The following is a 23,650-nucleotide window of genomic DNA, read 5'->3' as shown; positions in this document are numbered from 1 at the left end:
AAGCAAGATTGAGAGCGCCACTGACAGTAGACAACTTTTTTCTACTTTCAAATCTCTCCTCAATCCTCCACCACCACCATCAACTACTTCACTGTCAGCAAATGACTTTGCAACATTTTTCACTGAAAAAGTTGCTAAAATAAGTGCTCAGTTTGATGCTCCTATAAGGAGGGCTTTGCCTTGTGTTAGTATGACCCCATCATTTGACTCTTTCTCTCCTCTTGATGAGGAAGCAGTCTCTCAATTGCTTCAGCGATGTCGTCCAACAACATGCCCATTAGATCCTGTCCCGTCCACTCTTCTACAGTCTATCTCACCCGCTGTTCTACCAGCAGTCACACATGTATTTAATGCTTCTCTCAGTTCTGGAATAGTTCCTTATTCTTTTAAACAGGCTAGGGTTACACCTCTGCTAAAGAAAAGTACACTTAATCCAACTGAGGTGAAGAACTACAGACCTGTCTCCCTTCTTCCTTTCTTGTCAAAGGTTTTGGAGAAAGTGGTCTTCAAGCAAGTTTGTGACTTTCTTCATCAGAATAATCTACTAGACCCTATGCAGTCTGGTTTCAAGAGTGGTCATTCTACTGAAACTGCTCTTCTGTCTGTGACTGAAGCATTGAGAGTAGCTAAGTCCTCTGCTCAGTCATCAGTATTAATTCTACTAGATTTATCTGCAGCCTTTGATACTGTTAACCATGACATTCTCCTATCTATACTATCTGAACTGGGAATTTCTGGAAAAGCTCTTGACTGGTTTGAATCTTACCTTAAAGGGCGTTCTTTCAACGTGTCTTGGCAGGGACAGGTATCTAAGTCTCATGCCCTCACCACAGGTGTGCCTCAGGGATCAGTATTAGGACCCTTGCTTTTCTCTATTTACACCACTTCCTTAGGTGATACCATTCGCTCCCATGGATTTGACTATCACTGTTATGCAGACGACACTCAACTTTACCTGTCTTTCCCACCTGATGACTCTAGTGTTTCCCACCGGATTTCTGCATGCCTTAAGGATATTTCAGCCTGGATGAAAGATCGGCACCTTCAGCTTAATCTCTCAAAAACAGAGTTTTTGGTGTTTCCAGCTAAAACAGCTATTCCCCAACAGATTAACATCCAGCTTGACTCAACTTCACTGACCCCAACTAGATCGGCACGAAACTTGGGCGTTGTAATTGATGACCGACTTAACTTCTCTGAGCATATAGCTTCTATTGCAAAATCATGCCGGTTTATGCTTTACAACATTAGGAAGATCAGACCTTATCTGACACAAGATTCCACACAACTTCTTGTTCAGACCATGGTCATCTCTAAGCTGGACTATTGTAATTCACTATTAGCTGGCTTACCCGCTTGTGTAACAAGATCATTACAGCTGATTCAAAATGCTGGAGCACGCCTGGTCTTCAATCAGCCAAAGAGGACACATGTAACTCCTCTCCTAGTTACTCTCCATTGGCTCCCTATAGTAGCCAGAATTAAATTTAAATCTCTCACTTTGGCCTATAGGACACTAACTAGATCTGCTCCTAGTTATTTTAATTCAATAATCAAGCCTTACATCCCCAACCGCCCACTGCGGTCTTCTGGTGAGCGTATGTTGTGTCGACCAGTCATAAAAACTGGGTCTAATTCCAGACTCTTTTCTTCAGTGGTTCCATGTTGGTGGAATGAACTGCCCAGTGCTCTCCGTTCCTGTGGTAGTTTTGGGTCGTTTAAGAGGGGTCTAAAGACATTCCTATTCAACATATACTTAGTTGTTTAAGCGCTTATGTGTTATGGTTTATATAATGTTGTTTTATTTTAATTGGGCTGTTAATTAATTTGACATTATTGTTTATTATTGATATTCTCCTTAATGTAGTCTTAGCATGTTATTGTTTTTATATTATTGATTGAATTGACATTATTGTTTTATTATTGCCTTTCCCCTTTTTTACATTGCTTTTTTTATTAGGCTATTGATTGAATTGATATTATTGTGTACTACAACTATTCTCCTTACTATATTTGACCTAGATTTTAATCTGTTCCCTGTTCATTTTTAAATATTATTATGTTGTTTTGTATTTATATGTCGCTTTGGACAAAGGCGTCTGCTAAATCCATAACCATAACCATAACACACATTTCTAAATATCATATCTGAAATGACGTCACGAGAAACGCCCCGACGTAACGTGTACAGCTGCGCAACCGTCCAGGAAGGAAAGAGGAAAGAAGCAAGAAGAGCAAGACCGACGGCGACGCGCTTTTCGGCGAGAAAGATGATGTCCCTTGCCGCTCGTTCGGGGGCCTTTTCCCCATACTTGCAGGCGACGAATTTTGCTGTGGCTGGACCACTCAAAGCCCTTGTACCTGGAGTTATTGTGAAAAGCGAGCATGTGCAATTAGATCTTAAAAAGTCGTTTCTCACCCGCGAATCCTTAAATGGCCAAAGTCCCACGACTGGGCCTGCTATCTCAGTCAGCATCAATGGTGAGTCACCGGGCACCTACAATCAAGCGAGCACCCTGGCGTCATTATAGGGCCTACATTTACAGTGAAGGACATCTACATTAAGGATGGTCTATAATGCTTCCTCTACCCAGTAAATCTTAAATTACCGATGTTTGTTGTGATATACAAGTTATTGTGTATTGGTGGAGGCGTCAGCATACTAGCTTAATATATTTAAAACACGAATTCCGTAATACTAGATGGAACCGCTAACATGCTATGAACTAGCAGCTAATGTGCTAGGATCATAGGCTGGTAACATTACAAGTTGTTAGCTATTAGCTATTGTCGCGAGACACACCGCAGAGTTAGCAACTCTATACGTATGGCTAAGGACACGACCTTACTCAGCTTGTGTTTGGTTCAGAGAAGAACATTTGCTATGAGCGATAACCCCACGAAGTTTTTTTGCAAGACCAGTTAAAGTATTATGTAATAGATAAACAAAGTATGAAATCTCGGAACATGCACGTTACCAGATATTAACGTTAGCAGTCTCTGTTAACGGTAGCTAGCTAACTAGCTTGGCATGAACCGTGCAGTAACGTTAACGGTATGCTGTCAAACACTTGGCTTCATTATAGCTGACACTTGCCTGCCAAACCAACTTATTAAATGCCGAGCTGATAAAAGGTGTGACCGCAAAACGGACTGGTTCTGACAAGGTAAACTGCCAGCATTGATACCTGGTAGCGATGATTCTCATCAGTCTCATAATCTAATATCTTAATTATTGACACTTAGTAGTTGCATTTTTTTATTGTGAGCCGCGAAATCATTATTCTGCTGCAATTTTAAAGTTGCCACAGTGTAATTAGGTAACATAGGGCCTTGCCTTGACCATTGTGCATGTAGGAATAGGACCTGCTTACTATTGGTGTGCACCATTTTTCCTTTCAATACAGATCTTTTTGGTTGTAGTGATGTGAATTTCTTAGTGATAGCCAATGCCTTGTTAAAAATGATCATTTCTTATATGTAATCATGCTTTGTTTGCCTGTGATGTTGTTATGAGTCTAACCTTGTGCATGTTTTATTTTTAGCCCGGGCTGGAGTTCGCTTTGCTCACACAGACATCAAGATCCCTGACTTCTCAGATTACCGCCGTCCTGATGTGATGGATCCAAACAAATCCTCCCAGGAGAGCAGTGAATCCCGGCGAGTCTTCTCCTACATCCTCACTGGGTCCACGGCTGTGGTGGGAGTCTATGCTGCCAAAACTGTTGTCACCCAGTTTGTCTCCTCCATGAGTGCCTCAGCTGACGTCTTGGCGTTGTCAAAGATTGAGGTCAAACTCGGAGACATCCCAGAGGGCAAGAACATGACCTTCAAGTGGAGAGGAAAGCCTCTGTTTGTCCGCCATCGTACAGAAAAGGAGATCGCCACCGAGGCTGCTGTGGATCTGTCTCAGCTCCGAGACCCTCAGCATGACAAGGACCGTGTGCAAAATCCATCTTGGGTTATCGTCCTCGGTGTGTGCACTCACCTCGGCTGTGTGCCCATTGCTAACGCTGGTGAATTTGGGGGCTACTACTGTCCCTGCCATGGTTCCCACTATGACGCATCAGGCCGCATTAGAAAGGGCCCTGCTCCACTCAACCTAGAGGTCCCTTACTACGAGTTCCCAGATGAAGAGACAGTTATTGTTGGATAAAATGTTGGACTGTTGATTTCTCCTGTGAGCAGTTTATCTGATCTGTCTTGTTTTTCTCTGTTCTGATACTATCTTTTACAGATAAATTCAGGGAATGGGAGTGGGTGGCTGATTTCCTGTAATAAATGTACATTTTACCCATATGAATGCCTGATTTAAGTTATTCACTCAGAACATTGTTTTTTTCCAATCACTGTAATCCAGCATTGCTACTAGAATATTTTTTCAGAAGTTACTCTCTCTGAATTGGGACAGGATTTCAAACATTAAAAGTTATTGCTGCACAGGGGTAGAGCGGAAAATGAAAGTTGCTCCGAAGAATTTTAACTGTACCTATGAAACGCATAGTACATGTCAGTCAGGTCAGATTGCGTGGCAGATGATGATCAGAGTAGACAGAATGTGAAATAGTCAAATAATGCCCTATAGCCTTGACCGATTTCACCATAGATGAACACTTTGAGATGCCAGAGATGCAAGGGAATGCTTTTGAGTTGATTGGGGTCTTTTTAACTGTTGAAGGCTGAATGAGCCAGTGGGTACATAAGTATTGAGGAGCCCTTATCCTCAAACCACAGTGTGAACACAGATTTATTTTTTCTATTCAAATGTTGCCCATACACATGCAGTGTCAACTATGTAAATCAAATAAAGGAGACAAAAATAAAGAAAAAATACGTTTTGTGTGATTTTAGGTTGTCCCATGTTTGCACATCACCTCGCGCATCACCATAGTACAGGGCGTGCTTTTATGATACTGCAGAGACGGCAGCACACACTCCAAACATTAATGTTACTACAGTGTGCTCTGTGCACATATTGGAAGCGTATCTCTGTTATTACATTGTAGAAGATTATGAGTTTCCCTGTATGTCCCTTATAGTTCGCCTGATGTTGTCATACTCAGTTCTAGTCAGAATTTGAGTCTGACACTGCTCCATTGGGATGTGATTATGGTGCATGTTTCAACCGGTATAGGGGTTCTACACAAATGCCGCCGCCTTCTCCACAAATGCCTTAACATTGTTTTCTGGTTATTGCGCTGTCAATATCTTGTACAACAGACGTGATGGCGAAATCTAAATGTCTACCTTTTAAAAACAGACATCGTACTGAAAGCTAATATTGTGTAACTAGCAACCTACATCTGTCCTCTGTCAAACCCAGTTGGATTTTCAGCTCTGAACAAAACCGTTCAGGAGTTCTGGTCTGAACCATGACTTCGAACAGCTCTGGTTCGGAGTAGGTGCTCCACAGCGGAAGAAGTCCAGATCGAACTTCCCGACCTCAAATGTTGTGGGCAGGGCTAAGTTCGACTGGCATCCAGGCTACCTTATAGTACAAAAAAACGGTCTTTACCAGAGCAAAATTACGGAGCCCAGGAGGTGTCATTGCAAGATATTTTTGTTTATTGAGAGAATGTGCACTCATTTTAATAAATTATAGACTCATTTTAATAAATTATGGTCTCATTTTACTAGATTGTGAGCACAATTTAGTATAGAGTGTACTCACTTTACTACATAGTGCTGTCATTATACTAAATTGTGGTCTCCTTTTATTATATTGTACGTTTAATTTAGTAAATCGTGCACAAATTAAAATGAGCATAATAATGTGTGCACGATTTAGTAAATTGTGCTCACAATTTAGTAAAATGTGCGCACGATTTACTAAATTGAGAGCACAATGTAGTAAAATGAGTGCACTATTTAGTAAAACGTGCGCACAATTTAGTAAAATGAAAGCATGTTTTCTGGATATACACCAAAAAATATTTTGCAATGACCCCTCCAGAGTTCCATACAACTTTGATGACTTCACCAAATCTGTACTTTCTTACAGATGAGACTGTGCATTCACTGCATAAGCGGAGGGAGCGGGGGGGGCAGGGGGGGCGGTCACTCCGGGCCCACGACCGCAAAGGGGGCCCACTTTTGGCCAAATCTATTTTGATTAATTGTTATATTTACCTGATGCTATTTGTACTGATTGCTGGGGGAAAATAATAATGAAAAATGTTAGGCCTACTAAAGATGCCACTGCGCTCACAATGGGAGTTCGTCTGTCATGCTGCAAATTAAATAGCCCGCACTCTCCCTCTCGCTACACTGTTGCGTTTTAAAAGTGAAACTGATGCCACGACCGGTCTGGGTTTGCCGAAGTAGTCTATGCTACAGGCTGCATTTATTACAGAAAATCAGCGACATAGCATGTAGGTCTAGTCTACACTGTGCCTATTTAGAGACAGGAGCATAGGCCTAAGCTTGCCGCGACAACAGCAGTCACTATCAGGCGCGCCAGTAGGAATGAATGTTAAGCGCACCATCTACCCCTCCGCGCGCAACAAAATATTGGTAAACAAAATGCCTTAGAGTGGGGGCAAAATTAGTATCAGTGAATTAATTTGCATAACTTTTAATGTAACCTCTGTCCTCTGAATACTGAGAAATCCTCAAATTTCATATAATCAATTTCATCCTAAGAATACAAGGCATATGGATGTGACATGAAATGGACACACTTTTGTGAGAGATTACAGGTTTTCTACAAACTCTGTGAATTTTGAAGGAAACTGCCGAAACTATGATATATGTAGCATGAAGGAGACTTGAATGAACACAAAAAGTGTGTTTTTGAAACTATGCGTCATTTTCGTAATGCATTATGTAGGAAAAACTGGCATTATGGATGTGACGGTTTCACGTTATGGATGTGACGTGTCTGAACCAGTCCTCGACAAACTACATAAAACACATAATTAAGTAGTGAATTTTGATATGAAACAATTGAAATAGTAATCATGAAAAACTAGCGATGAAATTATTGCTTCCTCAGTGCCCACTAAGATCCACAGGAAGAATCAGGACAAGTCATTTAAAATATAAAAAATAAATTAATTTTTTTCTTTTACCGTCATCAATTTTGGTCAGTGATTCCCGGGTTACTGAAACACCAGGGAACATGAAACTTGGTGGCCACTCCCCTAAATAACTAGCCCTACCTGAACCGTTGCACCCAAGATAACAAAATATTTATGGTATGTTAGTCTCAAGAGCCCGCATCAACCTAACCCATACCCACTCATTTGTGATTTGCACACATAAAGTACATGCACGCGCACGTGCACACACATGCGCACACACACGCACACTCGCACACATACAGACAGGCAAGCACGCACACACACACACAAATACACATGCACAAACACCCACCCACATGAATGCAGACACATAAACACACAGGCACGCATACGCATGTGCGCAAGCAAACACACACATGCACAGACACATAAACACACAAACACAGGCACGCATACGCACATGCACACACATAGACACACACACACAGACACAGACACACACACTCACACACACTCTTATAAACAAAAGCAAACTCACATATGCACACACTCATTTACATGCACATGAGTTGCAGGAGTAGGAGATGGAGACAAATTGACAAGCGTGATTTATTTTTGCGAAGAGAATATGCAGGACTGAGAGGCGGTCATATTTTGTACCGCTATGCGGTACATCTAGTTTATTGCTGCCCTTACTCATGTTACTCTGTGGGTATTAGCTACAGAGGACCTGACACTTCAAATGCTGTCATATCGCGTCACATTTAAAATTAAACTGTGTTAAGCAGACGTGAACGGCAGGCTGAACAGATCTGCAACAGAAGGAGGTTGCTATGTTAACTCCAGCTGAAAAGTCAGCCATCTTCACCAGCTAACACGATAATCCAGTTACTGTACAACAACAGTATGATAGTTACAGGAAGATAATTGCTCAGATTTTCGTTATTAGGCCACTTGAAAATAGGCTATGGCTAGGCTAATCACTGGAGGTATTTTAATATTATGTTTGTTTTGCTAATGGTTAGGCAAGGCCTCCCTGAGGTTTTGATCATCCTAATAATCTTTGAAATGTCAATTGTAAACACTAAGTTGAAATGCTTTGAAAGTGACATGCCACCAGAACAGACGTTTTATCGGCTTTGAGGTATAATAAAGTCCCCAGTCTTGTAAATTCACATTATGTAACATCCATAACGTCACATCCATAACGCACCATTAAAGGTTTTAAAAGTAAGAAAGGGGCACAATTTGGTCATCACACAATCACATTGATATAAATCAGCTTTGCACAGACACTATGGACATTGTCACATCAACACTGTATGTGTAGCATAAACTTTTCCTATAAAACGTTATGGATGTGACATGGCCATGGAACTTGCTGACTTAAAAACAAAAGCCTTGCAAATGTAAGGAGTTGTGCTCTTAAAGGCAAGCTGAGCATAGACATTGCTCTACCATTCCCTTGTCAATCTGGAATTTGTCAAATGACACAATTTGTTTGAACCTTGGGTCCATTTATCCACTTTTGAAATATGTATAATATTACCATGTGAAAAATGTTGTTTCTGTATGGTTGCACACCATATTTATGATGTAAAAAGAGTGTCATTTTCCATTAAATTCAATCAGATCAGTTACAAACAATAAAATATAGACCTAAATGAAGATTTTAACAACAGTTCTATTTGCGTATGCACAACTTTTTTTTTTCCATGGTAAGGATGACCTTTGCATGGAATTGCCATAAAGTTATCTTTAGTTTTGTTCAGGGCTCCAAACCGGTTCAAGGAACGAAAACGAAAACCGAAAACGAACGGAATTTTACGGAATTTTACGAGGAGCGGAAATGGAAACGAAAACAAAATGGTCTTCAACTGTTCCGGTGTTCCAGTTTAGATGGTGAGCAGTTTAACTGGTGATATTTGCATAAAATCAGTGAATATTCAACAAGACCCTGCCTACTTCTTAATCTGCTCTGCCTCCGATAGTGCAGGTTTATATTAGGCTACATTTTCACAAAGTGTTTGCAAGTGAGACAATATAACGGATATCGCTGAAAACATCACCAGTGTATGTCTAATACATGTCCGTTTAAGCATTATCCACAAATATGACACATACTGAATGAATGGAAAAAAATAAAACTAGCGATCTAGCTGGGATTTGAACCACGCATGGACAAGAAAGTTGATTGGATTAGCTTCTACATCATCTATACCACTACACTAAGAGCCGCTGAAATCAATGCCAGATTTCTATGTATATATTGAACTGTTAGTCAAAGTTAACACAGGTTAACATAAGTGAGAAATATACGCCCATGTTAACTGGTGCCATCACAATTTAACATGGGCATATGCAAGCCTCAAAACAACAAAATAGGTTCATCTTTGCCTCACATACCAAAACCTAACTGATGTACAACAAACTGGCATGTCCCATAACACTTTATTCCGTTTTGGGGGTTAATAATATGAAATACGTCAGTCATGTGCAAAAATTATCATAACTTAGTGTCATGTCTCGGTGAAGTTATGCAGTGAGCTGTCTAATGATTTGAAGTGAACACATGAAACTTATTTTCTCTGAGTTAAATATTATTTAATTTGTTGGTCCTAATTTGACGACACAAAATGGTTATCATGGTAGCATATATTACAAAACTTTGATGTAGCTAGAGAGTTTGATGACAGATGTTGCTGTTTCAGATTCCCACGTAGCCTAAATTAGAAAATAGTTTAGCCTACTTACTGCTCGTTCAGCAGCCTGTTGTAAAACATTCACTTAGCCTAGATGTTTGCTATAATGAATATCTTGATCAATTGACAAATAAGCTGTCACAAGACAACATAGACCTACATTCATTTAATAGGAACACCATGATATTGCATAGATACAAAATAATCAGTGGTGCAATTGGTTAGCAGCGTGGACTATTGCTGCTAGCTTGCTATTTTAGTGAGCAGTTCGAGGCCCAAGTGATCTTCATAATTTTTGCTTTCTGCACAAAAAACGAGCAACGTCTGATGGGGTCATTTGTTACTGTTTGTGATGCAAAATTACTGAGGCAAAATTAATCTGCATTATTCAAAGCATGCATTCGCTGTGTTTGCTCATGTTATAGGCTATCACCAGTTAACATGGACATCAGGATAGCTAGTAAGCTAGTAGACTAGTCTAATAGACTAATAACAAGTGTTGCTCTCTGTGGCGTAGTGGTGATAGTGCTTACTGCTTAGAACATTTTGCCTCAGTGAGACTCATGTTCGAAACCCAACAAAACCTTCGCTGATTTACTTTGAAACATTTCCTGTTTGCACAACATTTTGTGTGGATGCTTAAGCAGACATGCATTATAGGCTACATAGCGGTTCCCGCATGTTTTCGGCAAGATTTTGCTTCATATTCTGTCGTGCACTGCAGGCTTGTGAAATTGTGAATCTCCAGCACTGGAAGGGCGGAAGCAGAGCAAAGCGTTGTTAACAAGTAGGCATGCTTTTTTCACTACACGTTCTTCTCTCTAAACTTCGACGTTCGACGTCATCAGAAAGCGCATTTTGGGATGTCGCATCTGTGTTTTTTCTCTGTCTATGGAGTTTGTTTTTTAATTTAATGTTTAAACGTAAAAGTGTAATGCTACATGTGTGTGACATTACGCATCCTTATTTGTTCGAGTAAGCAGACATACTGCATCATGGTTTGAGTCTACATGAGCAAAAATCGTTTACTGTCTATGGCAAAAACAGAGATGCGACATCCCAAAATGCGCTTTCTGATGACATCGAACGTCGACGTTTAGAGATAAGAACGTGTAGTGAAATTAGTGAAATTGCTGTTTTAATTTCACTTCACTGTTTTAGATTTTCAATTTCAGGGATTGGATTATGTCGACTATAGCTGTTATTGTCTCCAGTTTCTAAAGCTGATAGAGGCGCAATCATGCCATATAACACATTTAACACGGCATGGAATTGGAATGAATAGAGACGCATTACCATTGACGTCATTGCCACCTAATCAGAAGCCTCGAATGCAAATAATGTAAAATGTGTGAATGTAAAATGGTAATGGTAGGCTACAGGAACAAATGAAACATGTTCTGAATGTATTCTAGTGATAGCAGAAAACTATTATAAAAATATTTTATATTTTATTTACCGAAGTATTATTGTTTGTTTAATCCAACGTGAAACTGCAATCGGTTCTGAATGCAGACCAGGCGTCTTCCCCCTTACTGGCGTGGGGGTGCACTCAGAACAACCAAAAACAACCAATAACAACTAAACGGGAACGTTGTGTGAAGGTACTGTGCAACCACAGGAGAACGTTTTGGTTGGTTGGTTCCCTTAACGTTTAGGAACGTTAAGAAACCCTTAGGTAACGTTCCCTAACCGTTAGTTTTTGGTTTGGTTCGAACTACCCTTTAGGGAACCATACACTAACGTTCCCGAACGTTCCCTTAACGTTTTGTGTTAGTGGGGCAGGGTCTTGTTGAATATTCACGGATTTTATGCAAATATCACAAGTTAACCTGCTCACCATCTAAACTGGAACACCGGAACAGAAACGTTATTCTGAAATCCACAAAACCGGTTAATAACGTTTTTTTTTCGTTCTCTATACGTTTTTATAAAATTTCACAAAAGCATATCCTAAGTGTTCTACTCATTTGATTGTAGGCGAACAGCCTAATAATTTGATTTCTGCAGTTTGAAAAAAAAAAAAAAAAGAATAAATGGACCTTTGGTCCAAATGTGTATATTTTGTCTTGCTGTTGTAATGTAACCTATCCGTCTGCCACTTTGGGTCTTAGGCCAGCTCGTAGCGTAGGCTACTGAAACTTATTTGGAAATTGTTTGTAGCCTATAGGGCTTATTCGCAAACACCGCCGCGGCCATATTGTTGATATGACATTCCAGTTCTATAGGCTATATTCTATGTGACAATCGCCTGTAGCGCGTAGATTTGAGCTGAGCAGAGCACAGTAGCCTAACGGCTTCATCTCGTCAATATAAGTAAATAAACGTATGGACCCATATCTAATAGCATTAAGTAAAGATCCGTCATTATTGTCAACTGTAAATTACCCCGATATTTATTTTTAGCCTAACTGTCTTGTTCATACATCGGCACACGTCGCAGCTGAAGGGGACAAGCGTTCAAGTCGCCTGAGTCAAGGTCGGCGAACTTATATTTGTTCCACCAACGACATCGTCTAACATTGCCATGATCGCAGAGAATAAAGTTGCATCTCATTGGACTGCAATTGTATCTTGCGTTTGCCTGTTGCTCACAACCTGCAGCCAAGGACTTTGCTAAGGTAGTTTAAAGTGGGTTAGCCAGTGATCGTTTTTGTCTGATAACTTCTACAGGAGGATCCATGATGCAACTACATGTCTGGCAGAAAGGGCTAACATATTCTCTGTAACATTTCCAAAATCCAAGTGAACAAAACACTATACAAATCAGAAGTATCTACTGATATCTTTCTCCGCTGAGTTTGTTCCTACTATTTGCCACTTGCCGTGCCACTAAGACAAGCTGAAAAGGGCGCATCATGAATAAATATATTAGCCTTTAGGCTACTGTAAACGTTGGCTAACATTGCCTACCTAGCAATGCTATGCAAATGCAATTATGTCCAAAGGTAATCTATGGTAGGCGACTACATCAGGCTACTGCTGATGTCTCCGCATTGCATAGGGGCAGCTGTCTGCGCTGTCTAAAACGTATTTAACTTAAGCCCACAGAGGACAATATAATATAGTATTAATAATACAAATATAATAATGGCGATGTGAGGAGTTGGCTGTAAGTTTAGCCTAGGCTATTTATCATATGTAGCCACAAGTCTCTCCTGCGCTGACTACTTCTCAGTCTCATTCTCTTCTCGTTTTCTGACCATGTCAACATTGAGCAACGAAAATAAGGGAGATTTTCCGGGTTACTCACCCAAAATACAGGGGAATTTCAACATTCGTCTTTCTGTTGCTATCCCTCTGCTGAGAGCAAGAAGTCGTAGGACTACAAAACTGCTGCACTAATTAAACGAGGTGTGAAGCTAAGCTAGGTCTAATGAGAATCAAATCGTGCTCTCTCCCACACTGTTCTGATCGATCACTCTCAAGCAAAACGATGCTTTAAAAACATATTTTCGCTGCAAGGGCAGGGGGTACAGGACAACAGTAAAGAGACGGCCAAGTCCGATGGGGCTAATGTTATGAAAGTAATAAAATATGGGATATTTTACGGGAAAATATTAAAACAGGAAGACACCTGGAAAAAAGTTGACAGGTAGGCTATGTTTCTGACAGTGGGTGAATCTAGGGCTATTTGCTGTTAGAACGGCCTGTATTGCTGTTGTTAGAACGGCCTGCACTGTAGCCTAGGCCTATTGCACAACATAGGCCTACCATCACGTTAAATTTTGTACAAATAAATAAATAGCCTACAGCGATCATACCGGTGCTGTCGCGCTTGTCAATTGACAGCTGCATTAAATAGACCCACCTATGCATTTTCTATATCAACAAAATGGCCGCTGCGAACGTTATTACCTGATTATTACGTAGATCGAATAAGCCTAATTAGGGGTTTGCACGGCGTGTCATCAGATCTGGACATCGCCATATTGGAGATACTTGCCTCATTAGAAAGCATTAGGCACTGAAGTAAATCCCTAACATCGTCAAGGAAAATGGTTAATTATTGCCGTGTTTTAGGTTGTACCAATAGGTCAGACTGAGAAAAACATCTGGTGTAGGTATCGACTTCCAAAAGTTATTAAAAAACCAGGGAGAAGGGACAATAATGACAGAAGTTATCAGAGGAAGGGGGGCGCTTGTGGTTGAACTTGGTAGGCCTACTTCGTCTCCCTCACCCAACTCTGCGCTGCCAATAATCCGTAATTTCTCGAAATATCACGCCTTTTCTTGTGGTCCAAGTCCTGCCCTATATGCCTTTGCATCTTAGACGCATTTTGATGAGCTTTTCTGTTGTTTAGACACGGCTACAATCACGTAAGATATCCAAAGTGCATAATACTCCATTGTACTTCATTCACTGAGTGCTGGGTTACCATAGTTACCGGCCAGAACGTGACGTCGGTGCAAACCCCTAATGCGTAAAAGCCTATTTTGCCTGTCCACGCCTTGTCGTTTTAAAGTCGAGATTTGAAATGTTTGTGCAATTATAGCCTATTCTATGTACTGTAGAGTTAAACAGGAAATTTGAGATTGTCAGCAACAGACAGGTTCGTTTATAAACAGGGTTGGAATTATAGCGCAAGCCTTTGAAGATCTCCATATGGATAAAACTTAGGCTACAACCAGGTAAGGGACTGGGGGGGGGGGGGGGGGGGCGGTCGCCAGACGATCGGGTTAAAAATGTTCTGCCTGGCCCTCCCCCCTGGTCAAATTGTTTTTTCCAGGGGCCTCCCCCCGGCTCAAAACAATTCTCCTAGGCCCTCCCCCCTACGTGAATCAAATAAAACTGGTCGAAAATTTTCGTTTACAAGGTTAAAACGGCCAGCAAATGTCATAAGCACACATAGCCTACACACACACGGGGCTACAAACCAGTGTTGCGCGGGTTTGGTCACAAGCGGCCCGCGGTCGCCCAATATTTTAATCAACCCGACCGCAACTCGGACCGCGAATATTAATTAGGACAAAATTATACCCGACCTGCGATCCGACCAGCTTATTTACAAAATGTGTGCTTTTGGTTATAGCCTGCATGCAGTAGTCCATTTCTGTAAAACAAACTAATTTATTTGCGAAACTTTATGCAGTACCCTGATAGCACAGGGGCATTGAATCACGTTGAATCAACCTCCGCCGCTTCAAACAAACGTGGATTCAACGTCCCTCAAAGCCCCTTTGCTATCTGGGTAGCCTAGAACTACACGCAGGCATGCAGGACATAATGTTTGCGCAGGAGAGAGAATGAGAATAACAACGCAAGCACGCACGCAACCACCAAGGATTAGAACACTAGGATAAGATTTGGCCATGGACATAGGCTACTTCTTTCGAAAATAGAAATGGGGAGGCAAGGTAGGCAAGATAGATACATTGCTGGTCAAAACGTTAAGGTAACTAGATGTACCGCAGAGCGGTACAAAATATGACCACCGCCCAGTCCAGCACATTTTTTCCACAAAAAGAAATCACGCTGAAAGGCCTATATGATTCTAACTCTCACTAAATTGCATTATCCACACTCAATTCTCACTGGTATCTGCTAGACAACAAGTACCAAAACATGATTAGTTCATAGATTTCACACACTCTAAAAACAGATTGGTTAAAAAAACGACTAATATCGTTGGTTAAGCATATATTAGTTAATTTAACAAACATATTGGTAATTATTAAACCAATACATTAGTTATTCATTAACCATCATCATTAGTTAAGCAAATATTGGTTAATTTAACTAAGACATAGGCTATCCATTAACCAATCTCATTTGTCCATGGATTTTTTTTCTCAACAACCAATTAAATTGGTCAGCACTCACTTTAAGAAAATGAAATAACTAATATTATTGTTTAACCAGCTATCTGTTAATTTAACCAAGAGTTATCGGTTTACATTGAATGTACCATATCCAGGGTTTCCGTGGGGTCTTTGAAGTAATTTAAAATATAAAATAGGCCTAGCCTATATTTGTGAAGCTTCAGGAGTTTTGTCTACACTTTACCTTTGTTAGGCTATATTGAAATTATTACAGAATTTTCTTGATTAGGGTAATGCCCCCTCTGTGAAATAGGCCTATAGGTCCTGTGTACATGGCTGCCATTTCTTAAAGGCGCTCAATGCCTTCAGCCCTTCCCCAGGGGGACCCTGCAGTTTGGACTGTGTCGTGCTCCCATCAAGCCCTTGACTGAAGCGGAGTGGTTCACAAACCAAATAGGCCTAGCCTATATTAAATAGCCTATATTAATTTAGGTCTTAAATTGGCAGATGCACCAGTGCGGTGCATTTTGTGCGGACCATGCCACTTGCTTGAATTGTGTCTTCTATTTGAGGGGAAGTGAACTTTTTTTCATGTGAAGTTGCAGCCTGTATAGGCTAGTCCTAAAAAAGTGTAGGCTATACCCTACCCAGCGGGCTCCTTGATGTCAATTTGATGTCAAGAATTAGTCAAGGCTTTGACCACCATGTTGAGCATAATTTCATACTATTTTAGCTTTACAAGCTGGCTTGCTTGTGATTGTAAAGAGGTCCAACAGGGACATGTAGCCTAGTCACTATAAAACTTGGGTCAATATGATTAATGTTAAATCAGTCAAATTGATCTGAAATTGACGTCACACCATAATATGAGAATCATAATAATCACAATAGTAGTAATAATAGCCCACTAGGCTAATGTTACTATTGTTTGTACACTTCTATCAATCTGTTTAGTAGCCATTTCAATGTAACAGTCTAAAATGGCAACAGTTAATCATTTTCACATAGGCTACGATTGTTTTTAATGTTCTTGATAAGCACGCGCACACACAGTAATTCCCATCCCCCACCTCTGATTGACATTTCAACTCCAGCCACCAGTGACTTCAACCAGAGCCCGTCTACGGAGAGCCTTGCCACTCCGTATTAAGTCCCATTGTACCGAATTTTGGTTGCAGTTCCACCAGAGTTCCACTGGGGGCGATCGCCATGAGTGCAGAATGAATGGGAGTCAATGGAGCTAGACGGCTAAATTTGCCTCTTTCACCTGATTGCCGTTGACAAATCTCAGATTTGATTGTAGTTTGTATAACTTCAACATGGGTTATAGGTCAAAAGTTGAATGAACGAGTACTTATGTCCTTTTGATTTCTTACAGGTTGGGTCGTTGTTGCCCATAACACGCTAGCATTGTGCTAATGAATGACGTCATTGACACGTTTGAAAGGCTTTTTAGAACAATTAAGTGACGTTAAAAAATATAATACTCAACCAAGTGTATTTTCTTTGCCTCCCCTTTCGAAAACAATATTCAAATTACTTGGAAAAAAATTATATCCCGAGAAAAGTGGATTTTGAGGGGTACAGCTCCATAGACCTCCATGCATTCTGCACTCGTGGACGAGCGCCCTCATGTGGAACCACAGAAGGAACTGCAACCAGTTCAGAACAGTTTAGAAACCGGAAGTTTTCCGAGAGTGGCAGTTCTCCCCTTATTAGACATTCTCTGCTTCAACCGTCACTTTTCTGTCATGCAGCTGACTGTAAGCCATAGACTGTATATATATACAGTCTATGGTGTAAGCTGTACAAACTCTGCCTGTCCTTATCATTCAAGGTAAGAATTACAGTACTTTTTATGTCAATTGAAAACGGGAATTTATTAGAAATATAGCTTTTATTGTTTTCATAATGGAATGTTAACCAAATATGTTAGAATTAGCTAGCAATTAGCTAGCGAGCTAACATCACTAACGTTAGCGATGTTAGCTGTGAATGTTAGCTTTTCCAGTAACTAACTTCACCATTATGTGGAATATCTGGAATGATAGTTAATATCATATCTAGCAATAATTCTGTCTGAGATGTCGTTATGAATGTAGAGTTTTAGTTTGTATGTAGAGTTTTAGTTTGTTTAGTTTAGTAGGTTAGCTCTAGCTAACTTAGCTAGCTGCTACATTTAAAGTGTCTGTTACCATGAAGGCTAACATTACAGACACCAGACACAGATGAAAGTTGTTAACGTTACCTTGCTAACTTGGGGGGTGTGTGTGTGTGTGGGGGTGGGGGGGGTACTTGCTCTGAGGCGTGTGTTTATTTAACATGCATGTGAGTGTAGTAGTGCTTCAGTGATGGTCTTTTCATGTTCTGTGTGTTTTTCCATTTATTAATCTTAGTCTCCTTCTGTTCCCTCTGTTTACAGACTGTGTGTTATGAGGACTGCTTCCCTGAGAATGCTGAGTGCATTCTGGAATATTCCAAATGTGTGCCACCTCCATACGGACGCCGCAAGAGAGTTCACTCATCAGGTAGAGACACACACACACATACACGTAGAATCGCATTAGGGCTGTAACGATATGCGATTTGAAACCGAAATCGCGATACTCATATCCACAAACTTGTGTCGTGGTGTGAAAAGGCAGAACCGCGACAAACCCTTTCTAGTGTTTCACACAGTGCTTTGCAGCTTATAAGCAACACACATCTCCCGCTTTACTTACCGGTAGCCTACCTTGTCCAAAAATACATAAATAAATCATAATTTCGCACCGCTCATTACTTTTATTGTAGACTATGCTTGCAACTTCCCCCTCTCCTTGCCCCGCTCTCTCTCAATGGACACGCGCGACTCAGCCTGCACAATCCAAATAAAGCATTCACAATCGTGAAAGCATGGATGCATACTGTAAAGACTAACTGACGACTAGGTAATTACTATTAAATTTATGCTCTGCTTAGCATCATTATGCTACACATATTTGTTTGAAACTCTTGCATTCAAGTTGACTGAGCATCCCAATACCAATGTTTCCCAAAAGTGCCTGTCCCAAGGAGAACAAGTATTACCTTGAAACTTAAACACACATGGGGAAACTGAACAGTCCAATCAGTAGACTATGATAAGCTAGCCAACTATGCTACTTTGTTTACAATATTTCCAGGCTTCAACCAGACAGCTGAATTAAAGAGGTAGAGTTGTAATAGAAATAGTAGGCCTAGGCTATAGGCTATTCTGCATAAAGTGTACTGTCATAAACAAATTTAGACAAATTTAGTATTCTCGCTTTTTATATCAGGATACATTTACAGATATCAGGATATATATATACAGATATGTTATATTATAGTATATTATATTATAATCCTCTGGTGTTCCAAGGTAGGCTATTGCACCCCCCCTTCAAAAAAAAAAAAAAGTCGAGGTTCGATCGAACTGTGGGTCAAAAATCGTAATGCAAACCGAATCGTGTGGTTGGTGTATCGTTACAGCCCTAAATCGCATATAACATTATAATATTTGAGGATGTATTTGTGTCTGTAACTGTGTTTAGTTTATCCCCTGTTTATGTGTCTGTTGCTATGTGTGCTCCATCAACTGTCTAGGTCAAAGTTGGTCTGTCCTGATGGCACTACCTACTACTTGATGATGTCTAGTAGCCATCGCTGCTGCCTTCAACGCGGTGTAAGTGTTTGTGTTTTGAATATATTTTTTTTCCATGGTGAGGGCTATGGGGTATGTTATTGTGCATGCTCTAATTTGTTTGACATATGTGCTATGTAATGCATTAAAGGTTGTATCAGCGATTTCAGGCCCAAAAAAGGCCCAAACATAAATTATCACATTCATCTAATCTTTCCTAATGATCCGCTAGCTGTCTGCCCCATAAGCAGGCCGTCAAAAAAACCGCGTCTCTGTAGGCAGCCTAGGCTCTGAGATCTGTACACAAAAACAATTGCTACCAACAAGGGTTGGCAAACTCTCAGGCAAAATAAAGTATTTCAACCAATAACCGACAAGATGCGCGTTTAGGAGAGTTTTAATTGAAAGGGAGTGAGGGGGAGGGAGTAGCGAGCTAGCTATCGCTGATACAACCTTTAATACAGAAACTAATCATGATTATTGCAGCTACTTAAAATGGTCTTGAATTTTGCAATTTAGTCACGTTTACCATTGTGTTGGTGGTAATGTGAGCGGTGAATATCTGCCAAACTGATCATAATCATTATTTCAAAAATTGTACAGCAACTCAATTTATTGTACAGCATGCATAATTTGGTTTAATCCTATCTTTTATTGACAGAGTCCTCACAAATAAACTGATATCAAGAATTAACATAGATGGTGATGGTGGCAAGTGTGCCTTCAGAAGGTATTTATAATTTATTTTTGTACACCAGATTGACTTACCTTTCCTTTTTTTTTAATGCTATGATTTTTATCTTAATCAACAATAACCAGATGTATGACAAATGGTGTTTTATTTTTTTTTAGGTGCCACCCAGCAGTCCCAGCCTGCTTTTGCAAGTCCGATGGGGGATGATCTATGTTAAGGTCCTGTAAGCAAGAAGGCAAGTGCTGCTGCAGGCAATGTTGCGATAAGGTATGATATCACACAGACATACTACTGCTCAGAAGTGTAGGGTCACTGTGAAATGTGACCCTGCAAGGCAAAACCAGTCGTTTTGGTAAAATTTACAAAATTAAGTTAATGTGCTCACATGAACGGCCATTGACTAAGCTTTCCAACGATATGTATATCAAGGGTATGGCAAAAAGTATCGCTAACATAACCGCATCCAAAGTTGGCATGGTTCTCCTGTCACAATACGCCAGAAGAAGAGAAAATCACCTTTTTAAGTAAATTGTCACGTGCGATAGTGTGAGGACACAGCAATTATTAGCCTTACGGTAGCGTGACTTTGAAGCGGATGACTGACTATGTCCAGTTTTATCAACCGAGTGAGTGTCTTTTTCTGCCCCCTAGTTAATACCTGGGACGGTCATACGGTGTCACTATAGAATAGAATTAATGTATTTTGGGGGAAGTAAGGGGAGAAGAAGTTCTGTGTACACAGATTGTGTAGGCTATAGGCCCACTTTTAAAATGTGCTACGTTAATGGAAAACTTTTCCTGGTCCGTAAAATGACGCCAGGATATTTCTAAAAGTTTGTGCTTTTGACCGTTAGTGCCCTGAAAGGCAAGTCTTTCACAGTCATATTCGGTTACATCTGCCAAGAACGATAGAGAGCTTACACATTGAGTAACGAGTAGCCTAATGAGTAAATTTTAGCTCTACTGTAAAACCTTATAGCGGTGTGAACAAATGGAATGGCTGCTAACTGTGTTGAATCTTCACCTAAATAAAGTCAGGGTTTAACAGTCAAAACGTATGTTTATCCGTGAAATTTGTTCACAATATGAAAGTGTAGACTGTATACTGTCAAATTATGCGAAAACGTGAAATTCAACATTTTAACCCGTACGTTTGTTTGTCGTGGATTTTCTCAAAATAGCAATGTGCGCAAAGTGACTGGTTTCGCCTTGCAGGGTCACATATAAAGTTTGGGGTACACAATGTCCGGTGCTTTTCTTTTGATGAAGAGGATATTTGTGACCCGGCAAGGCGAAACCAGTCGTCTTGCGCACTTTGCTATTTTGAGAAAATCCACGATAAACAGACGTACGGGTTAAAATGTTGAATTTCCCATTTTCACATAATTCGACAGTATACAGTCTACATTTTCATATTGTTAACAAATTTCACGGATGAACATACATTTACTGTTAAACCCTGACTTTATTTAGGTGAAGATTCAACACATTAGCTTATTCTCTTTGTCCACGCCGCTATAAGGTTTTACGGTATAGCTCAAATTTACTCATTACTCATTACTCAATGTGTGAGCTCTCTCCATCATTCTTGGCAGATGTAACCGAATATGAATGTGAAAGACTTGCCTTTCAGGGCACGAACGGTCAAAAGCACGAACTTTTAGAAATATCCTGGCGTCATTTTACATTAATTATATTATATAGTGACACCTTATGACCGTCTCAGGTATTAACTAGGGGGCAGAAAAAGACACTCACTCGGTTGATGAAACTGCACATAGTCAGTCATCCGCTTCAAAGTCACGCTACCGTAAGGCTAATACTAGCTGTGCCCTCACACTATCGCACGTGACAATTTACTTAAAAAGGTGATTTTCTCCTCTTCTGGCGTATCGTGACAGGAGAACCACGCCATCTTTGGATGCGGTTATCTTAGTGATACTTTTTGCAATACCATCGATATACATATTGTTGGAAAGCTTAGTTTATGATTGTTCATGTAAGCACAATAACTTAATTTTGTAAATTTTACTAAAGCGACTGGTCTCCCCTTGCAGGGTCACATATTCGTGGTGTGTATATAGTGCACATCTGCATTACTTCTAACTATCGCACCTGACTTCTACGCTGCTAGTGTGGGGTTGCTTTTATTTGTCACACAAGCTGAGTAGTTTGCATTAAAGGTGCTCTAAGCGATTTTGGGTAACGTCACTTCTGTTGACATTCAAAGGAAACAGAGAGCTAGCTCACCCCTCGCTCCCCCTCCCTCCAATGCAACTGAAACTCTCCTGAACGTGCATCTCATCCGTGGTTGGCTGGAACAATATGTTATGTTTTATGGTCCAGGCTGGACCAGGCTGTTTTTGTTGGCCGTGTTTGGAGCCTGGGCTGTCCAGAGACCGTGCTTTTTTTACAGTGTATTCAGGGGACAGGTAGCTAGTGGATGGTCAGGTGATATTTGTTTTATGTGACAAAAAATGTTTTCGCTTATAAACATCGCTTAGAGCACCTTAATTATATTCATGGACACGGTCAATTGTAATATATGCTTACTTTCTTTCATATTCATGTTTTGTTTTTTTGTTTTTTTCTGTCGCTCCAGCCTGCAACAGATATAGCCGGCCTTCTAAAATCCAAGAATGAGGAATGCCTGAAACAAGGAACAACTCGACAGTGTATGTGACCGTATTTACCTGTGTGTGTATGTGAGGGTATACGTGTGAGTATGTATGTGTGTGGGAGTGTATGAGTGGTGGGTGTGTGTGTGTGTACAACTTGTGCTCTGATTGTGCACCAATTTGCTCATGGTTATGTGTTAGCCTGTACACTTTTTGTTTTGTTTTAGGTGGGTGAATATTTATATACAGTATGTATGGGTGTGTGCTGTAATGTATGTGTTTGTGTGTAAATCCATTGAGTTCATATCAGATGAGGGCAACACCATGCCAGTTTGATCATGGTTATGCGTTTAAATGTATGTGACTGCACCTGTATGTATGCTTATGTATATTAGCCTGTATGCTTTTTGTTTCGTTTTAGGTGGGTGAATATGTGTATGGGTGGGTTGTTATGTTGCTGGTTGTCTTTAAACAGTAAACTTGTTTAAAATACCTTAAGTCATTGGTTATTTGTCAAGAAACTATTTAGTTATCAGTTAGTTGGTTAATACAGCATAGTTATATTGGTTAATTTTTCAACTGAGAAAAATTGGTTAAAAATTTAACCAATCTGCTTGACTAATATGTTAGTCGGACACATATTACACGATCTAATGGTTAAAACAACCTAGTTAGATTGGTTAATTTGTCAACTAATGAAAATTGGTTGAAAATTCAACCAATCTACTTGACTAATATGTTAGTCGGACACATATTACACGATCTAATGGTTAAAACAACCTAGTTAGATTGGTTAATTTGTCAACTAATGAAAATTGGTTGAAAATTTAACCAATCTACTTGACTAATATGTTAGTCGGACACATATTACACGATCTAATGGTTAAAACAACCTAGTTAGATTGGTTAATTTGTCAACTAATGAAAATTGGTTGAAAATTTAACCAATCTACTTGACTAATATGTTAGTCGGACACATATTACACGATCTAATGGTTAAAACAACCTAGCTAGATTGGTTAATTTGTCAACTAATAAAAATTGGTTAACATTTAACTAAGTCAGATTTGTCAATTTGACTAATAGTTAGTCGGACACTTAATACACAATCTCATTGGTTAGTGCAACCTAGTGAGATAGGTTAATTTGTCAACTGACGAAAATTGGTTAAAAACTTAACTGAAGTCCAATTTGTCAATCTAACTAAT

General features: G+C 40.0%; 1 protein-coding gene and 1 long non-coding RNA gene across 2 annotated transcripts; both read left to right on the top strand.

Moving 5' to 3' along the window:
* The first annotated feature begins 2,206 nt into the window (after positions 1–2,206).
* On the top strand, positions 2,207–4,299 carry uqcrfs1 (ubiquinol-cytochrome c reductase, Rieske iron-sulfur polypeptide 1). Its single transcript, XM_076287721.1, has 2 exons — positions 2,207–2,481; positions 3,546–4,299. Exons 1-2 carry the CDS (start codon positions 2,271–2,273, stop codon positions 4,154–4,156), a joined length of 822 nt encoding a protein of 273 aa, XP_076143836.1. The 5' UTR covers positions 2,207–2,270; the 3' UTR covers positions 4,157–4,299.
* Positions 4,300–17,804: 13,505 nt separating this feature from the next.
* LOC143126324 (uncharacterized) lies at positions 17,805–22,491 on the top strand. Its single transcript, XR_012987458.1, has 5 exons — positions 17,805–18,015; positions 19,094–19,172; positions 19,792–19,860; positions 19,983–20,091; positions 22,427–22,491. It is a non-coding gene; the product is annotated as an uncharacterized LOC143126324 (long non-coding RNA).
* The last annotated feature ends 1,159 nt before the right edge of the window (positions 22,492–23,650 follow it).

Source organism: Alosa pseudoharengus, unplaced genomic scaffold, assembly GCF_046254945.1.
Source record: "Alosa pseudoharengus isolate Yale_2024_CS ecotype anadromous, Long Island Sound unplaced genomic scaffold, YU_APseudo_1.1 YU_APseudo_1.1_scf_16, whole genome shotgun sequence".
Taxonomy (NCBI): domain Eukaryota; kingdom Metazoa; phylum Chordata; class Actinopteri; order Clupeiformes; family Clupeidae; genus Alosa; species Alosa pseudoharengus.
Note: the sequence above shows the minus strand (reverse complement) of the source record. Positions and strands in the feature narration are given on the sequence as shown.